The sequence below is a fragment of the Palaemon carinicauda genome, chromosome 5 (genome assembly GCF_036898095.1).
Source record: "Palaemon carinicauda isolate YSFRI2023 chromosome 5, ASM3689809v2, whole genome shotgun sequence".
Lineage (NCBI taxonomy): Eukaryota > Metazoa > Arthropoda > Malacostraca > Decapoda > Palaemonidae > Palaemon > Palaemon carinicauda.
Window position 1 is genome coordinate 37,723,011 of NC_090729.1, and position 20,000 is coordinate 37,743,010.

General features: G+C 47.6%; 2 protein-coding genes across 2 annotated transcripts; both read right to left on the bottom strand.

Moving 5' to 3' along the window:
• Positions 1 to 1,057: 1,057 nt before the first annotated feature.
• Positions 1,058 to 9,422, bottom strand: LOC137640843 (micronuclear linker histone polyprotein-like). Its single transcript, XM_068373311.1, has 5 exons — positions 9,059 to 9,422; positions 8,464 to 8,845; positions 7,402 to 8,116; positions 6,708 to 7,047; positions 1,058 to 1,767 (listed from the first exon to the last, which is right to left on the bottom strand). The coding sequence occupies exons 1-5, from the start codon at positions 9,420 to 9,422 to the stop codon at positions 1,058 to 1,060; spliced, it is 2,511 nt and encodes an 836-aa protein (XP_068229412.1).
• Positions 9,423 to 9,546: 124 nt separating this feature from the next.
• LOC137640844 (peptidyl-prolyl cis-trans isomerase G-like) lies at positions 9,547 to 18,425 on the bottom strand. Its single transcript, XM_068373312.1, has 7 exons — positions 18,191 to 18,425; positions 17,491 to 17,712; positions 16,959 to 17,354; positions 16,289 to 16,820; positions 15,264 to 16,087; positions 10,893 to 11,180; positions 9,547 to 9,899 (listed from the first exon to the last, which is right to left on the bottom strand). Exons 1-7 carry the CDS (start codon positions 18,423 to 18,425, stop codon positions 9,547 to 9,549), a joined length of 2,850 nt encoding a protein of 949 aa, XP_068229413.1.
• Between the last annotated feature and the right edge of the window lie 1,575 nt (positions 18,426 to 20,000).

The window sequence follows — 20,000 nt, forward strand, 5'->3', positions numbered from 1 at the left end:
CCGCCACCCTTGGATGACGTTTTTTCCTGGCTATGCCACCCTTGGATGACGTTTTCTCTTGGCTCTATTACCCTTGGATGACGTTTTTTCTATTCTCTGCCACCCTTGGAGACGTTTTTTCCTGGCTCTGCCACCCTTGGATGATGTTTTCTCTTGACTCTGTTACCCTTGGATGACGTTTTTTCTATGCGCTGCCCCACTTGGATGATGTTTTCTCTTCGCTCTGCCCCCTTTGGAGGACGTTTTCTCTTGGCTCGGCCAGCCTTGGATGACGTTCTTTCTTGGCTCTCCCACTCTTTCATGATATTTTTTCTTGTTTCTGCCACCCTTGGATGACAATTTATCTATTCTCTGCCACCCTTGGAGATGTTTTTTCTTGGCTCTGCCACCCTTGGATGACGTTTCTTCTTGACTCTCCCACTCTTGGATGATATTTTTTTTTAGGTCTACCACACTTGAATGACGTTTTTCCTTGGCTCTGCCACTCTTGGGTGACGTTTTTTCTTAGCTCTGCCACCCTTGGATGACGATTTTTCTATTCTCTGCCACTCTTGGAGACGTTTTTTTTTGGCTCTGCCACCCTTGGGTGATGTTTTTTCTTATCTGTGCCACCCTTGGATGACGATTTTTCTATTCTCTGCCACCTTTGGATGACGTGTTTTTCTTGGCTCTGCCACCCTTGGATGACATTTTTTCTTGGCTGTGTCATCCTTGGATGACGTTTTTTCTTTGGTCTGCCCCCCTTGGATGACGTTTTCTCTTGGCTCTTCCACCCTTGGATGACGTTTTTACCTGGCTCTGCCACCCTTGGATGACGTTTTTTTTTGGCTCTTGCCACCCTTGGATGACGTGTTTTTCTTGGCTCTGCTACCCTTGGATGACGTTTTTTCATGTCTTTGCCACCTTGGATAACGTTTTTTCTTGGCTCTGCAACCCTTGGATGACGTTTTTTCCTGGCTCTGCCATCCTTGGGTAACGTTTTTTGTTAGCTCTGCCACCCTTGGATGATTTTTATCCTGGCTCTGCCACCCATGGATGACATTTTCTCTTGGCTCTGTTACCCCTGGATGACGTTTTTTCTTGGCTCTGCCACCCTTGGCTGACGTTTTTTCTTGGCTCTGTCACCCTTGGATGACGTTTTTTCTTTGGTCTGCCCCCCTTGGATGAGGTTTTCTCTTGGCTCTGCCACCCTTGGATGACGTTTTTTCCTGGCTCTGCCACCCTTGGATGACTTTTTTTCTTGTCTTTGCCACCCTTGGATAACGTTTTTTCTTGGCTCTGCCACCCTTGGATGACGTTTTTTCTTGGCTCTGCCACCCTTGGATGACGTTTTTTCTTTGGTCTGCCCCCCCTTGGATGACGTTTTCTCTTGGCTCGCCACCCTGGATGACGTTTTTTCCTGGCTATGCCACCCTTGGATGACTTTTTCTCTTGGCTCTGTTACCCTAGGATGACGTTTTTTCTTTGCACTGCCCCACTTGGATGATGTTTTCTCTTGGCTCTGCCACCCTTGGATGAAGTTTTTTCTTGTCTCTGCCACCCTTGGATGACGTTTTTTCCTGGTTCTACCACCCTTGGAGGACGTTTTTTCATGTCTTTGCCACCCTTGGATAATGTTTTTTCTTGGCTCTGCCACCCTTGGATGACGTTTTTTCTTGGCTCTGCCACCCTTGGATGACGTTTTTTCTTTGCTCTGCCACACTTGGATGACGTTTTTTCTCTTGGCTCTGCCACCCTTGGATGACGTTTTTTCTTGGCTCTGCCACCCTTGGATGACGTTTTTTCTTTGCTCTGCCACCCTTGGATGACGTTTTTTCTTGGCTCTGCCACCTTGGATGACGTTTTTTCTTGGCTCTGCCACCCTTGGATGACGTTTTTTCTTGGCTCTGCCACCCTTGGATGACGTTTTTTCTTGCTTGCCACCCTTGGATAACGTTTTTTCTTGGCTCTGCCACCCTTGGATGACGTTTTTTCTGGCTCTACCACCCTTGGTGACGTTTTTTCTTAGCTCTGCCATCCTTGGATGACGATTTTTCTATTCTCTGCCACCCGTGGAGACGTTTTTTCTTGCCTCTCCCACCCTTGGATGAAATTTTTTTCTTGGCTCTGCCACCCTTGGATTACGTTTTTTCTTGGCTCTCACTCTTGGATGAGATATTTTCTTGGCTATACCACCCTTGGATGACGTTTTTTCTTGGCTCTGCCACCCTTGGATGACGTTTTTTCTTTGGTCTGCCCCCTTGGATTACGTTTTCTCTTGGCTCCGCCACCCTTGGATGACGTTTTTTCCTGGCTCTGCCACCCTTGGATGACGTTTTCTCTTGGCTCTGTTACCCTTGGATGACGTTTTTTCTTTGCGCTGCCCCACTTGGATGATGTTTTTTCTTGGCTCTGCCCCCCTTGGATGACGTTTTCTCTTGGCTCTGCCACCCTTGGATGACGTTTTTTCTTGGCTCTGCCACCCTTGGATGACGTTTTTTCTTGCTCGCCACCTTGGATGACGTTTTTCCTTGGCTCTGCCACCCTTGGATGACGTTTTTTCTTGGCTCTGCCACCCTTGGATGACGTTTTTTCTTGGCTCTGCCACCCTTGGATGACGTTTTTTCTTGCTTGCCACCCTTGGATAACGTTTTTTCTTGGCTCTGCCACCCTTGGATGACGTTTTTTCTTGGCTCTGCCACCCTTGGATGACGTTTTTTCTTGGCTCTGCCACCCTTGGATAACGTTTTTTCTTGGCTCTGCCACCCTTGGATGACGTTTTTTCTTGGCTCTGCCACCCTTGGATGACGTTTTTTCTTGGCTCTGCCACCCTTGGATGACGTTTTTTCTTTGGCTCCCACTTGGATGACGTTTTTCTTGGCTCTGCCCCCTTGGATGACGTTTTTTCTTGGCTCTGCCACCTTGGATGACGTTTTTTCTTGGCTCTGCCACCCTTGGATGACGTTTTTTTGGCTCTGCCACCCTTGGATGACGTTTTTTCTTTGGCTCTGCCACCCTTGGATGACGTTTTTTCCTTGGCTCTGCCACCCTTGGATGATGTTTTCTCTTCTCTGTTACCCTTGGATGACGTTTTTTCTTGCTCTGCCCCACTTGGATGATGTTTTCTCTTGGCTCTGCCACCCTTGGATGACGTTTTTCTCTTGGCTCTGCCACCCTTGGATGACGTTTTTTCTTGGCTCTCCCACCTTGGATGACGTTTTTTCTTGGCTGCCACCCTTGGATGACGTTTTTTCTATTCTCTGCCACCCTTGGATGACTTTTTTCTTGGCTCTGCCACCCTTGGATGACGTTTTTTCTTGGCTCTCCCACTCTTGGATGATTTTTTTCTTGGCTCTGCCACACTTGGATGACGTTTTTTCTTGGCTCTGCCACCCTTGGATGACGTTTTTTCTTGGCTCTGCCACCCTTGGATGACGTTTTTTCTTTGGCTCTGCCACCCTTGGATGACGTGTTTTTCTTGGCTCTGCCACCCTTGGATGACGTTTTTTCTTGGCTCTGCCACCCTTGGATGACGTTTTTTCTTGGCTCTGCCACCCTTGGATGACGTTTTCTCTTGGCTCTGCCACCCTTGGATGACGTTTTTTCTTGGCTCTGCCACCCTTGGATGACGTTTTTTCTTGGCTCTGCCACCCTTGGATGACGTGTTTTTCTTGGCTCTGCCACCCTTGGATGACGTTTTTTCTTGGCTTGCCACCCTTGGATGACGTTTTTTCTTGGCTCTGCCACCCTTGGATGACGTTTTTTCCTTGGCTCTGCCACCCTTGGGAACGTTTTTTCTTGGCTCTGCCACCCTTGGATGACGTTTTCTATTCTCTGCCACCCTTGGATGACGTTTTTTCTTGGCTCTCCCACCCTTGGATGACTTTTTTCTTGGCTCTGCCACCCTTGGATGACGTTTTTTCTTGGCTCTGCCACCCTTGGATGACGTTTTTTCTTGGCTCTGCCACCCTTGGATGACATTTTTTCTTGGCTCTGCCACCCTTGGATGACGTTTTTCTCTTGGCTCTGCCACCCTTGGATGACGTTTTTTCTTTGCGCTGCCCCCTTGGATGACGTTTTCTCTTGGCTCTGCCCCCTTGGATGACGTTTTTCTCTTGGCTCTGCCACCCTTGGATGACGTTTTTTCTTGGCTCTCCCACCCTTGGATGACGATTTTTTCTTGTCTCTGCCACCCTTGGATGACGTTTTTTCTTGGCTCTGCCACCCTTGGATGACGTTTTTTCTTGGCTCTGCCACCCTTGGATGACGTTTTTTTCTGTCTCTGCCACCCTTGGATGACGTTTTTTCTTGGCTCTGCCACCCTTGGATGACGTTTTTTCTTGGCTCTGCCACCCTTGGATGACGTTTTTCTCTTGGCTCTGCCACCCTTGGATGACGTTTTTTCTTGGCTCTGCCACCCTTGGATGACGTTTTTTCTTGGCTCTGCCACCTTGGATGACGTTTTTTCTTGGCTCTGCCACTTGGATGACGTTTTTTCTTGGCTCTGCCACCCTTGGATGACGTTTTTTCTTGGCTCTGCCACCCTTGGATAACGTTTTTTCTTGGCTCTGCCACCCTTGGATGACGTTTTTTCTTGGCTCTGCCACCCTTGGATGACGTTTTTTCTTGGCTCTGCCACCCTTGGATGACGATTTTTCTATTCTCTGCCACCCTTGGATGACGTTTTTTCTTGGCTCTGCCACCCTTGGATGACGTTTTTTCTTGGCTCGCCACCCTTGGATGACGTTTTTTCTTGGCTCTGCCACCTTGGATGACGTTTTCTCTTGGCTCTGCCACCCTTGGATGACGTTTTTTCTTGGCTCTGCCACCCTTGGATGACGTTTTTTCTTTGGCTCTGCCCACTTGGATGACGTTTTCTCTTGGCCTGCCACCCTTGGATGACGTTTTTTCTGGCTCTGCCACCCTTGGATGACGTTTTCTCTTGGCTCTACCCTTGGATGACGTTTTTCTATTGGCTCTGCCACCCTTGGATGACGTTTTTTCTTGGCTCTGCCACCCTTGGATGACGTTTTCTCTTGGCTCTGCCACCCTTGGATGACGTTTTTTCTTGCTCTGCCACCCTTGGATGACGTTTTCTCTTGCTCTGCCCCTTGGATGACGTTTTCTCTTGGCTCTGCCACCCTTGGATGACGTTTTTCTTGGCTCTGCCACCTTGGATGATTTTTTCTTGCTCTGCCACCCTTGGATGACAATTTTTCTATTCTCTGCCACCCTTGGAGACGTTTTTTCTTGGCTCTGCCACCCTTGGATGACGTTTTTTCTTGGCTCTGCCACCCTTGGATGAATTTTTTTTTGGTCTGCCACCTTGGATGACGTTTTTCTTGGCTCTGCCACCCTTGGATGACGTTTTTTCTTGGCTCTGCCACCCTTGGATGACGATTTTTCTTTGGCTCTGCCACCCTTGGATGACGTTTTTTCTTGGCTCTGCCACCCTTGGATGACGTTTTTTCTTGGCTCTGCCACCCTTGGATGACGATTTTTCTATTCTCTGCCACCCTTGGATGACGTGTTTTTCTTGGCTCTGCCACCCTTGGATGACATTTTTTCTTGGCTGTGCCACCCTTGGATGACGTTTTTTCTTTGGTCTGCCCCCTTGGATGACGTTTTCTCTTGGCTCTGCCACCCTTGGATGACGTTTTTCCTGGCTCTGCCACCCTTGGATGACGTTTTTTTTGGCTCTGCCACCCTTGGATGACGTTTTTTCTTGGCTCTGCCACCCTTGGATGACGTTTTTTCTTGGCTCTGCCACCCTTGGATGACGTTTTTTCTTGGCTCTGCCACCCTTGGATGACGTTTTTTCTTGGCTCTGCCACCTTGGATGACGTTTTTTTAGCTCTGCCACCCTTGGATGACGTTTTTTCCTTGGCTCTGCCACCCTTGGATGACTTTTCTCTTGGCTCTGCCCCCTTGGATGACGTTTTTTCTTGGCTCTGCCACCCTTGGATGACGTTTTTTCTTGGCTCTGCCACCCTTGGATGACGTTTTTTCTTTGGTCTGCCACCCTTGGATGACGTTTTTTCTTGGCTCTGCCACCCTTGGATGACGTTTTTTCTGGCTCTGCCACCCTTGGATGACTTTTTTCTTGGTCTGCCACCCTTGGATGACGTTTTTTCTTGGCTCTGCCACCCTTGGATGACGTTTTTTCTTGGCTCTGCCACCCTTGGATGACGTTTTTCTCTTGGCTCTGCCACCCTTGGATGACGTTTTTTCTTGGCTCTGCCACCCTTGGATGACGTTTTTCTCTTGGCTCTGCCACCCTTGGATGACGTTTTTTCTTTGCTCTGCCCCACTTGGATGACGTTTTCTCTTGGCTCTGCCACCCTTGGATGACGTTTTTTCTTGGCTCTGCCACCCTTGGATGACGTTTTTTCTTGGCTCTGCCACCCTTGGATGACGTTTTTTCTGTCTTTGCCACCCTTGGATGACGTTTTTTCTTGGCTCTGCCACCCTTGGATGACGTTTTTTCTTGGCTCTGCCACCCTTGGATGACGTTTTTTCTTTGGCTCTGCCACCCTTGGATACGTTTTTTCTTGCTTGCCACCCTTGGATAACGTTTTTTCTTGGCTCTGCCACCCTTGGATGACGTTTTTTCTGGTCTGCCACCCTTGGATGACGTTTTTTCTTGGCTCTGCCACCCTTGGATGACGTTTTTTCTTTCTCTGCCACCCTTGGAGACGTTTTTTCTTGGCTCTGCCCCCTTGGATGACGTTTTTTCTTGGCTCTGCCACCCTTGGATGACGTTTTTTCTTGGCTCTGCCACTCTTGGATGACGATTTTTCTTGGCTCTGCCACCCTTGGATGACGTTTTTTCTTGGCTCTGCCACCCTTGGATGACGTTTTTTCTTTGATCTGCCACCCTTGGATTACGTTTTCTCTTGGCTCGCCACCCTTGGATGACGTTTTTTCTTGGCTCTGCCACCCTTGGATGACGTTTTCTCTTGGCTCTGTTACCCTTGGATGACGTTTTTTCTTTGCGCTGCCCCCTTGGATGACGTTTTTTCTTGGCTCTGCCACCCTTGGATGACGTTTTCTCTTGGCTCTGCCACCCTTGGATGACGTTTTTTCTTAGCTCTGCCACCCTTGGATGACGTTTTTTCTTGCTCTCACCCTTGGATGACGTTTTTCACTGGCTCTGCCACCCTTGGATGATGTTTTTTCTTGGCTCTGCCACCCTTGGATGACTTTTTTCTGGCTCTGCCACCTTGGATAACGTTTTTTCTTGTCTTTGCCACCCTTGGATAACGTTTTTTCTGGCTCTGCCACCCTTGGATGACGTTTTTTCTTGGCTCTGCCACCCTTGGATGACGTTTTTTCTTGGCTCTGCCACCCTTGGATGACGTTTTCTCTTGGCTCTGCCACCCTTGGATGACGTTTTTTCTGGCTCTGCCACCCTTGGATGACGTTTTCTCTTGGCTCTGCCACCCTTGGATGACGTTTTTTCTTTGCGCTACCGCACTTGGATGACGTTTTCTCTTGGCTCTGCCACCCTTGGATGACGTTTTTTCTTGGCTCTGCCACCCTTGGATGACGTTTTTTCTTGGCTCTCCCACCCTTGGATGAGTTTTTTTTTGCTCTGCCACCCTTGGATGACGTTTTTTCTATTGGCTCTGCCACCCTTGGATGACGTTTTTTCTTGGCTCTGCCACCCTTGGATGAGTTTTCTCTTGGCTCTGTTACCCTTGGATGACGTTTTTTCTTGCTCTGCCACCCTTGGATGATGTTTTCTCTTGCTCGGCCCCCTTTGGATGACGTTTTCTCTTGGCTCTGCCACCCTTGGATGACGTTTTTTCTTGGCTCTCCCACCTTGAATGACGTTTTTTCTTGTCTCTGCCACCCTTGGATGACAATTTTTCTATTCTCTGCCACCCTTGGAGATCTTTTTTCTTGGCTCTGCCACCCTTGGATGACGTTTTTTCTTGGCTCTGCCACCTTGGATGATATTTTTTTTAGGCTCTGCCACACTTGGATGACGTTTTTCTTGGCTCTGCCACTTGGATGACGTTTTTTCTTAGCTCTGCCACCCTTGGATGACGTTTTTTCTTTCTCTGCCACCTTGGATGACGTTTTTTCTTGGCTCTGCCACCCTTGGATGACGTTTTTTCTTGGCTCTGCCACCCTTGGATGACGTTTTTTCTTGGCTCTGCCACCCTTGGATGACGTTTTCTCTTGGCTCTGCCACCCTTGGATGACGTTTTTTCCTGGCTCTGCCACCCTTGGATGACGTTTTTTTTGGCTCTGCCACCCTTGGATGACGTTTTTTCTTGGCTCTGCCACCCTTGGATGACGTTTTTTCTTGTCTCTGCCACCCTTGGATGACGTTTTTTCTTGGCTCTGCCACCCTTGGATGACGTTTTTTCTTGGCTCTGCCACCCTTGGAACGTTTTTTCTTGGCTCTGCCACCCTTGGATGACGATTTTCTATTCTCTGCCACCCTTGGATGACGTTTTTTCTTGGCTCTCCCACCCTTGGATGACGTTTTTTCTTGGCTCTGCCACCCTTGGATGACGTTTTTTCTTGGCTCTGCCACCCTTGGATGACGTTTTTTCTTGGCTGCCCACCCTTGGATGACTTTTCTCTTGGCTCTGCCACCCTTGGATGACGTTTTCTCTTGGCTCTGTTACCCTTGGATGACGTTTTTTCTTTGCGCTGCCCCACTTGGATGATGTTTTCTCTTGGCTCTGACCCCCTTGGATGACGATTTCTCTTGGCTCTGCCACCCTTGGATGACGTTTTTTCTTGGCTCTCCCACTCTTGGATGAGATTTTTTCTTGTCTCTGCCACCCTTGGATGACAATTTTTCTATTCTCTGCCACCCTTGGATGACGTTTTTTCTTGGCTCTGCACCCTTAGATGACGTTTTTTTCCTGTCTCTACCACCCATGGATGACGTTTTTTCTTGGCTCTGCCACCCTTGGATGACGTCTTTTTCTTGGCTCTGCCCCCCTTGGATGACGTTTTCTCTTGGCTCTGCCACCCTTGGATGACGTTTTTTCTTAGCTCTGCCACCCTTAGATGACGTTTTTTCTTTGCTCGGCCACCTTTGGATGACGTTTTTTACTGGCTCTGCCATACTTGGATGACGTTTTTTCTTGGCTCTGCCACCCTTGGATGACGTCTTTTTCTTGGCTCTGCCACCCTTGGATAACGTTTTTTCTTGTCTTTGCCACCCTTGGATAACGTTTTTTCATGGCTCTGCCACCCTTGGGATGACGTTTTTTCTTAGCTCGCCACCCTTGGATGACGATTTTTCTATTCTCTGCCACCCTTGGAGACGTTTTTTCTTGCTCTGCCACCCTTGGATGAAATTTTTTTCTTGGCTCCGCCACCCTTGGATTACGTTTTTTCTTGGCTCTCCCACTCTTGGATGAGATATTCTCTTGGCTATACCACCCTTGGATGACGTTTTTTCTTGGCTCTGCCATCCTTGGATGACGTTTTTTCTTTGGTCTGGCCCACTTGGATGACGTTTTCTCTTGGCCCCGCCACCCTTGGATGACGTTTTTTCCTGGCTATGCCACCCTTGGATGACGTTTTCTCTTGGCTCTATTACCCTTGGATGACGTTTTTTCTATTCTCTGCCACCCTTGGAGACGTTTTTTCTGGCTCTGCCACCCTTGGATGATGTTTTCTCTTGACTCTGTTACCCTTGGATGACGTTTTTTCTATGCGCTGCCCCACTTGGATGATGTTTTCTCTTCGCTCTGCCCCCTTTGGAGGACGTTTTCTCTTGGCTCTGCCAGCCTTGGATGACGTTCTTTCTTGGCTCTCCCACTCTTTCATGTATTTTTTCTTGTTTCTGCCACCCTTGGATGACAATTTTTCTATTCTCTGCCACCCTTGGAGATGTTTTTTCTTGGCTCTGCCACCCTTGGATGACGTTTCTTCTTGGCTCTCCCACTCTTGGATGATATTTTTTTTTAGGTCTACCACACTTGAATGACGTTTTTCCTTGGCTCTGCCACTCTTGGGTGACGTTTTTTCTTAGCTCTGCCACCCTTGGATGACGATTTTTCTATTCTCTGCCACCCTTGGAGACGTTTTTTCTTGGCTCTGCCACCCTTGGGTGATGTTTTTTCTTAGCTGTGCCACCCTTGGATGACGATTTTTCTATTCTCTGCCACCTTTGGATGACGTGTTTTTCTTGGCTCTGCCACCCTTGGATGACATTTTTTCTTGGCTGTGTCATCCTTGGATGACGTTTTTTCTTTGGTCTGCCCCCCTTGGATGACGTTTTCTCTTGGCTCTTCCACCCTTGGATGACGTTTTTACCTGGCTCTGCCACCCTTGGATGACGTTTTTTTTTGGCTCTGCCACCCTTGGATGACGTGTTTTTCTTGGCTCTGCCACCCTTGGATGACGTTTTTTCATGTCTTTGCCAACCTTGGATAACGTTTTTTCTTGGCTCTGCAACCCTTGGATGACGTTTTTTCCTGGCTCTGCCATCCTTGGGTAACGTTTTTTGTTAGCTCTGCCACCCTTGGATGATTTTTATCCTGGCTCTGCCACCCATGGATGACATTTTCTCTTGGCTCTGTTACCCCTTGGATGACGTTTTTTCTTGGCTCTGCCACCCTTGGATGACGTTTTTTCTTGGCTCTGCCACCCTTGGATGACGTTTTTTCTTTGGCTCTGCCCCCTTGGATGACGTTTTCTCTTGGCTCTGCCACCCTTGGATGACGTTTTTTCCTTGGCTCTGCCACCCTTGGATGACGTTTTTTCTTGGCTCTGCCACCCTTGGATGACGTTTTTTCTTTGGCTCTGCCACCCTTGGATGACGTTTTTTCTTTGGTCTGCCCCCCCTTGGATGACGTTTTCTCTTGGCTCGCCACCCTGGATGACGTTTTTTCCTGGCTATGCCACCCTTGGATGACGTTTTCTCTTGGCTCTGTTACCCTTGGATGACGTTTTTTCTTTGCGCTGCCCCACTTGGATGATGTTTTCTCTTGGCTCTGCCCCCTTGGATGAAGTTTTTTCTTGGCTCTGCCACCCTTGGATGACGTTTTTTCCTGGTTCTACCACCCTTGGAGGACGTTTTTTCATGTCTTTGCCACCCTTGGATAACGTTTTTTCTTGGCTCTGCCACCCTTGGATGAGGTTTTTTCTTAGCTCTGCCACACTTGGATGACGTTTTTTCTTTGCTCGCCCACACTTGGATGACGTTTTCTCTTGGCTCTGCCACCCTTGGATGACGTTTTTTCTTAGCTCTGCCACCCTTGGATGACGTTTTTTCTTGCTCCCACCCTTGGATGACGTTTTTTCTTGGCTCTGCCACCTTGGATGACGTTTTTTCTTGGCTCTGCCACCCTTGGGACGTTTTTTCTTGGCTCTGCCACCCTTGGATGACGTTTTTTCTTGGCTCTGCCACCCTTGGATGACGTTTTTTCTTGGCTCTCCACCCTTGGATGACGTTTTTTCTTGGCTATCTCCTTGGATGACGTTTTTTCTTGGCTCTGCCACCCTTGGATGACGTTTTTTCTTTGCTCTGCCACCCTTGGATGACGTTTTTCTCTTGGCTCTGCCACCCTTGGATGACGTTTTTTCTGGCTCTGCCACTTGGATGACGTTTTTCTTGGCTCTGCACCCTTGGATGACGTTTTTTCTTGGCTCTGCCACCCTTGGATGACGTTTTTTCTTTCTCTGCCCCCTTGGATGACGTTTTTTCTTGGCTCTGCCACCCTTGGATGACGTTTTTTCTTGGCTCTGCCACCCTTGGATGACGTTTTTTCCTTGGCTCTGCACCCTTGGATGACGTTTTTTCTTTGCGCTGCCCCACTTGGATGATGTTTTCTCTTGGCTCTGCCCCCTTGGATGACGTTTTTCTTGGCTCTGCCACCCTTGGATGACGTTTTTTCTTGGCTCTGCCACCCTTGGATGACGTTTTTTCTTGCTCTGCCACCCTTGGATGACGTTTTTTCTTGGCTCTGCCACCCTTGGATGACGTTTTTTCTTGGCTCTGCCACCCTTGGATGACGTTTTTTCTTGGCTCTGCCACCCTTGGATGACGTTTTTTCTTGCTCTGCCACCCTTGGATGACGTTTTTTCTTGCTCTGCCACCCTTGGATGACGTTTTTTCTTTGGCTCTGCCCCCTTGGATGACGTTTTCTCTTGGCTCTGCCACCCTTGGATGACGTTTTTCTTGGCTCTGCCACCTTGGATGACGTTTTTTCTTGCGCTGCCCCACTTGGATGACGTTTTCTCTTGGCTCTGCCACCCTTGGATGACGTTTTCTCTTGGCTCTGCCACCCTTGGATGACGTTTTTTCTTGGCTCTGCCACTCTTGGATGACGTTTTTTCTTGGCTCTGCCACCCTTGGATGACTTTTTTTGGCTCTGCCACCCTTGGATGACGTTTTTTCTTGCTCTGCCACCCTTGGATGACGTTTTTTCTTGGCTCTGCCACCCTTGGATGACGTTTTTTCTTGGCTCTGCCACCCTTGGATGACGTTTTTTCTTGGCTCTGCCACCCTTGGATGACGTTTTTCTTGTCTTGCCACCCTTGGATGACGTTTTTTCTTGGCTCTGCCACCCTTGGATGACGTTTTTTCTTGGCTCTGCCACCCTTGGATGACGTTTTTTCTTGGCTCTGCCACCCTTGGATGACGTTTTTCTTTGGCTCTGCCACCCTTGGATGACGTTTTTCTTGGCTCTGCCACCCTTGGATGACGTTTTTTCTTGGCTCTGCCACCCTTGGATGACGTTTTTTCTTGGCTCTGCCACCCTTGGATGACGTTTTTCTTGGCTTGCCACCCTTGGATGACGTTTTTTCTTGGCTCTGCCACCCTTGGATGACGTTTTTTCTTTGGTCTGCCCCCTTGGATGACGTTTTCTCTTGGCTCTGCCACCCTTGGATGACGTTTTTTCTTGGCTCTGCCACCCTTGGATGACGTTTTTTCTTGGCTCTGCCACCCTTGGATGACGTTTTTTCTTGGCTCTGCCACCCTTGGATGACGTTTTTTCTTGGCTCTGCCACCCTTGGATGACGTTTTTCTTTGGCTCTGCCCCCTTGGATGACGTTTTCTCTTGGCTCTGCCACCCTTGGATGACGTTTTTCTTGGCTCTGCCACCCTTGGATGACGTTTTTTCTTGGCTCTGCCACCCTTGGATGACGATTTTTCTTGCTCTGCCACCCTTGGATGACGTTTTTTCTTGGCTCTGCCACCCTTGGATGACGTTTTTTTCTGCTCTGCCACCCTTGGATGACGTTTTTTTTTGCTCGCCACTTGGATGATGTTTTCTCTTGGCTCTGCCACCCTTGGATGACGTTTTCTCTTGGCTCTGCCACCCTTGGATGACGTTTTTTCTTAGCTCTGCCACCCTTGGATGACGTTTTTTCTTTGGCTCTGCCACCCTTGGATGACGTTTTTTCTGGCTCTGCCACCCTTGGATGACGTTTTTTCTTGGCTCTGCCACCCTTGGATGACGTTTTTTCTTGGCTCTGCCACCCTTGGATGACGTTTTTTCTTGTCTTTGCCACCCTTGGATAACGTTTTTTCTTGGCTCTGCCACCCTTGGATGACGTTTTTTCCTTGGCTCTGCCACCCTTGGATGACGTTTTTTCTTAGCTCTGCCACCCTTGGATGACGATTTTTTCTTCTCTGCCACCCTTGGATGACGTTTTTCTTCTCTGCCACCCTTGGATGACGTTTTTTCTTGGCTCTGCCACCCTTGGATGACGTTTTTTCTTGGCTCTCCCACCCTTGGATGACGTTTTTCTTGGCTCTGCCACCCTTGGATGACGTTTTTTCTTGGCTCTGCCACCCTTGGATGACGTTTTTTCTTGGCTCTGCCACCCTTGGATGACGTTTTTCTTGGCTCTGCCACCCTTGGATGACGTTTTTTCTTGGCTCTGCCACCCTTGGATGACGTTTTCTCTTGGCTCTGCCACCCTTGGATGACGTTTTTTCTATTGGCTCTGCCACCCTTGGATGACGTTTTTTCTTGGCTCTGCCACCCTTGGATGACGTTTTCTCTTGCTCTGCCACCCTTGGATGACGTTTTTTCTTGCTCTGCCCCCTTGGATGACGTTTTCTCTTGGCTCTGCCCCCTTGGATGACGTTTTTTCTTGGCTCTGCCACCCTTGGATGACGTTTTTTCTTGGCTCTCCCACCTTGGATATTTTTTCTTGGCTCTGCCACCCTTGGATGATTTTTTCTTCTCTGCCACCCTTGGATGACGTTTTTTCTTGGCTCTGCCACCCTTGGATGACGTTTTTTCTTGGCTCTGCCACCCTTGGATGATTTTTTTTGGTCTGCCACTTGGATGACGTTTTTCTTGGCTCTGCCACCCTTGGATGACGTTTTTTCTTGGCTCTGCCACCCTTGGATGACGTTTTTTCTTGGCTCTGCCACCCTTGGATGACGTTTTTTCTTGGCTCTGCCACCCTTGGATGATGTTTTTTCTTGGCTCTGCCACCCTTGGATGACGATTTTTCTTTCTCTGCCACCCTTGGATGACGTGTTTTTCTTGGCTCTGCCACCCTTGGATGACGTTTTTTCTTGGCTTGCCACCTTGGATGACGTTTTTTCTTTGGTCTGCCCCCTTGGATGACGTTTTTTCTTGGCTCTGCCACCCTTGGATGACGTTTTTTCTTGGCTCTGCCACCCTTGGATGACTTTTTCTTGGCTCTGCCACCCTTGGATGACGTTTTTTCTTGGCTCTGCCACCCTTGGATGACGTTTTTTCTTGTCTTTGCCACCTTGGAACGTTTTTTCTTAGCTCTGCCACCCTTGGATGACGTTTTCTTTGGCTCTGCCACCCTTGGATGACGTTTTTTCTTGGCTCTGCCACCCTTGGATGACGTTTTTTCTTGGCTCTGCCACCCTTGGATGACTTTTTTTCTTGGCTCTGCCACCCTTGGATGACATTTTCTCTTGGCTCTGCCCCCTTGGATGACGTTTTTTCTTGGCTCTGCCACCCTTGGATGACGTTTTTTCTTGGCTCTGTCACCCTTGGATGACGTTTTTTCTTTGGTCTGCCCCCTTGGATGACGTTTTCTCTTGGCTCTGCCACCCTTGGATGACGTTTTTTCCTGGCTCTGCCACCCTTGGATGACGTTTTTTCTTGTCTTGCCACCCTTGGATAACGTTTTTTCTTGGCTCTGCCACCCTTGGATGACGTTTTTTCTTGGCTCTGCCACCCTTGGATGACGTTTTTTCTTGGCTCTGCCACCCTTGGATGACGTTTTCTCTTGGCTCTGCCACCCTTGGATGACGTTTTTTCATGCTCTGCCACCCTTGGATGACGTTTTTTTCCTGGATCTGCCACCCTTGGATGACGTTTTTCTTGGCTCTGCCACCTTGGATGACGATTTTCTATTGGCTCTGCCACCCTTGGATGACGTTTTTTCTTGCTCTCCACCCTTGGATGATTTTTTTCTTGGCTCTGCCACCCTTGGATGACGTTTTTTCTTGGTCTCTGCCACCCTTGGATGACGTTTTTTTGGCTCTGCCACCCTTGGATGACGTTTTTTCTTGGCTCTGCCACCCTTGGATGACGTTTTTTCTTTGTCTGCCCCCTTGGATGACATTTTCTCTTGGCTCGCCACCCTTGGATGACGTTTTTTCCTTGGCTCTGCCACCCTTGGATGACGTTTTCTCTTGGCTCTGTTACCCTTGGATGACGTTTTTTCTTGCGCTGCCCCACTTGGATGATGTTTTCTCTTGGCTCTGCCACCCTTGGATGACGTTTTCTCTTGGCTCTGCCACCCTTGGATGACGTTTTTTCTTGGCTCTCCCACTCTTGGATGAGATTTTTTCTTGTCTCTGCCACCCTTGGATGACAATTTTTTATTCTCTGCCACCCTTGGATGACGTTTTTTCTTTGGCTCTGCCACCCTTGGATGACGTTTTTTACTGGCTCTCCACTTGGATGACGTTTTTTCTTGGCTCTGCCACCCTTGGATGACGTTTTTTCTTGGCTCTGCCACCCTTGGATAACGTTTTTTCTTGGTCTTTGCCACCCTTGGATAACGTTTTTCTTGGCTCTGCCACCCTTGGATGACGTTTTTTTCCTGGCTCTGCCACCCTTGGATGACGTTTTTTCTTAGCTCTGCCATCCTTGGATGAGATTTTTCTATTGGCTCTGCCACCCTTGGATGACGGTTTTTCTTGCCTCTCCACCCTTGGATGAAATTTTTTTCTTGGCTCTGCCACCCTTGGATGACGTTTTTTCTTGGTCTGCCACTCTTGGATGACGTTTTTTCTTGGCTCTGCCACCCTTGGATGACGTTTTTTCTTGGCTCTGCCACCCTTGGATGACGTTTTTTCTTTGGTCTGCCACCCTTGGATGACGTTTTCTCTTGGCTCTGCCACCCTTGGATGACGTTTTTTCCTGGCTCTGCCACCCTTGGATGACGTTTTTCTTGGCTTCGCCACCCTTGGATGACGTTTTTTCCTTGGCTCTGCCACCCTTGGATGACGTTTTCTCTTGGCTCTGTTACCCTTGGATGACGTTTTTTCTTTGCACTGCCCCACTTGGATGATGTTTTCTCTTGGCTCTGACCCCCTTGGATGACGATTTCTCTAGCTCTGCCACCCTTGGATGACGTTTTTTCTTGGCTCTCCCACTCTTGGATGAGATTTTTCTTGTCTCTGCCACCCTTGGATGACAATTTTTCTATTCTCTGCCACCCTTGGATGACGTTTTTTCTTGGCTCTACCACCCTTGGATGACGTTTTTTTTTGCGTTGCGCCACCCTTGGATGATGTTTTCTCTTGGCTCTGCCACCCTTGGATGACGTTTTCTCTTGGCTCTGCCACCCTTGGATGACGTTTTTTCTTGGCTCTGCCACCCTTGGATGACGTTTTTTCTTTGCTCGGCCACCTTTGGATGACGTTTTTTACTGGCTCTGCCACACTTGGATGACGTTTTTTCTTGGCTCTGCCACCCTTGGATGACGTTTTTTCTTGGCTCTGCCACCCTTGGATGACGTTTTTTCTTGTCTTGCCACCCTTGGATAACGTTTTTTCTTGGCTCTGCCACCCTTGGATGACGTTTTTTCTGGCTCTGCCACCCTTGGGTGACGTTTTTTCTTAGCTCCGCCATCCTTGGATGACGATTTTTCTATTCTCTGCCACCCGTGGAGACGTTTTTTCTTGCCTCTCCCACCCTTGGATGAAATTTTTTTCTTGGCTCGGCCCCCTTGGATGACGTTTTTTCTTGGCTCTCCCACTCTTGGATGAGATATTTTCTTGGCTATACCACCCTTGGATGACGTTTTTTCTTGGCTCTGCCATCCTTGGATGACGTTTTTTCTTTGGTCTGGCCCCCTTGGAGTACGTTTTCTCTTGGCCCCGCCACCCTTGGATGACGTTTTTTCCTGGCTATGCCACCCTTGGATGACGTTTTCTCTTGGCTCTGTTACCCTTGGATGACGTTTTTTCTATTCTCTGCCACCCTTGGAGACGTTTTTTCCTGGCTCTGCCACCCTTGGATGATGTTTTCTCTTGACTCTGTTAACCTCGGATGACGTTTTTTCTATGCGCTGCCCCACTTGGATGATGTTTTCTCTTCGCTCTGCCCCCTTTGGAGGACGTTTTCTCTTGGCTCTGCCAGCCTTGGATGACGTTCTTTCTTGGCTCTCCCACTCTTTTATGATATTTTTTCTTGTCTCTGCCACCCTTGGATGATAATTTTTCTATTCTCTGCCACCCTTGGATATGTTTTTTCTTGGCTCTGCCACCCTTGGATGACGTTTCTTCTTGGCTCTCCCACTCTTGGATGATATTTTTTTAGGTCTGCCAAACTTGAATGACGTTTTTCCTTGGCTCTGCCACTCTTGGGTGACGTTTTTTCTTAGCTCTGCCACCCTTGGATGACGATTTTTTTATTCTCTGCCACCCTTGGAGACGTTTTTTCTTGGCTCTGCCATCCTTGGGTGATGTTTTTTCTTAGCTGTGCCACCCTTGGATGACGATTTTTCTATTCTCTGCCACCTTTGGATGACGTGTTTTTCTTGGCTCTGCCACCCTTGGATGACATTTTTTCTTGGCTGTGTCATCCTTGGATGACGTTTTTTCTTTGGTCTGCCCCCCTTGGATGACGTTTTCTCTTGGCTCTGCCACCCTTGGATGACGTTTTTTCCTGGCTCTGCCACCCTTGGATGACTTTTTTTTTGGCTCTGCCACCCTTGGATGACGTGTTTTTCTTGGCTCTGCCACCCTTGGATGACGTTTTTTCATGTCTTTGCCAACCTTGGATAACGTTTTTTCTTGGCTCTGCACCCTTGGATGACGTTTTTTCCTGGCTCTGCCACCCTTGGGTAACGTTTTTTGTTAGCTCTGCCACCCTTGGATGACGATTTTCTATTCTCTGCCACCCTGTGGATGACGTTTTTTCTTGGCTCTCCCACCCTTGGATGAAATTTTTTTCTTGGCTCTGCCACCCTTTGATGACTTTTTTCCTGGGTCTGCCACCCTTGGATGACATTTTCTCTTGGCTCTGTTACCCCTGGCTGACGTTTTTTCTTGGCTCTGCCACCCTTGGATGACGTTTTTTCTTGGCTCTGTCACCCTTGGATGACGTTTTTTCTTTGGTCTGCCCCCCTTGGATGAGGTTTTCTCTTGGCTCTGTCACCCTTGGATGACGTTTTTTCCTGGCTCTGCCACCCTTGGATGACTTTTTTTCTTGTCTTTGCCACCCTTGGATAACGTTTTTTCTTGGCTCTGCCACCCTTGGATGACGTTTTTTCTTGGCTCTGCCACCCTTAGATGACGTTTTTTCTTTGCGCTGCCCCACTTGGATGATGTTTTCTCTTGGTTCTGCCCCCCTTGGATGACGTTTTTTCTTGGCTCTGCCTACCTTGGATGACGTTTTTTCCTGGTTCTACCACCATTGGAGGACGTTTTTTCATGTCTTTGCCACCCTTGGATAACGTTTTTTCTTGGCTCTGCCACCCTTGGATGTTGTTTTTTCTTAGCTCTGCCACACTTAGATTGATATTAAGATCTTTTGACTCTTCATGTTACTACCTTAACAGCAAAGCAGGTCTTATTCATCTTTATAATTATTTGAATAATCAGATTACTGACAACTTATCCACACCAGTAGTCGCAGCATAGGTATTTCAATTAGACATACTTAGATCAATAAATTGAGTATATTGAAGGGTTTTACACTTTTTGTAATACAAATTCCATATACGAATCCTCCGTCTCCATTAATATATATAAACTGAGTGTACCTTTCTCCTAAGAAGCTATTTTTTTTTTATTCAGTCTCGTTAAAAGCTAGATTTTTCAAGAGTTTTCATGACTACTATGCCACTTATATAATTGAAAAAATAAGAAAAAAAATTCACAAATTGTTTTTACTTATTACACCATCAACGAAGTTCCCTAAAACATCTCGCTTGCGCATTGCTTACCTTGCAGGTCACATTTCCTATGTTTTAGTGCCGTACGTTATAAAATGTTGCCAATTTCACTATTTCCCAGTTCATAACAGAGAGAGAACTCAGAGTACTAGTTAATGCTTATCTTATGAGCTCAACGTTGAGGCATCGAGACTTAATACATGATCTATGCAAAATTCTTTAATCATTCTTTACAACTTCAGGTTATATTTAAAAGAATAAAGCTGTGAAAAATGTCCTCAATATAAATATTTCATTTATGCGCTTACAATAGGACTTACACATAGTTTTCTTTTTATTATCAATAAGGTATATGAACCATTTCAATGATGGAGATTCTCTATAGTTTCAGACATTCACATTATCATTTATTTCAATATAAAGTAGCTACGAGACCTTAAAGAGTTCCAGAAAATACTTTGTGAATTAAAATAAGGATGAAAGGTTGTCATGACAGTAACCTCTTTGAAATAAAAGAAATATTCGATTGTAAGAACATAAAAGAAAAAGAAACGAAAATCTTTCAGCAGATGCTCCCGCTCTTTGTCCTTCACACAAAGATAAGATGTCTCGGTGCTCTGTTTCTTCTGACATTTTTTATCTTCTTTGTAAATGCCAACAGCATCGTTGCAAAGTGGGAGAATGTATTT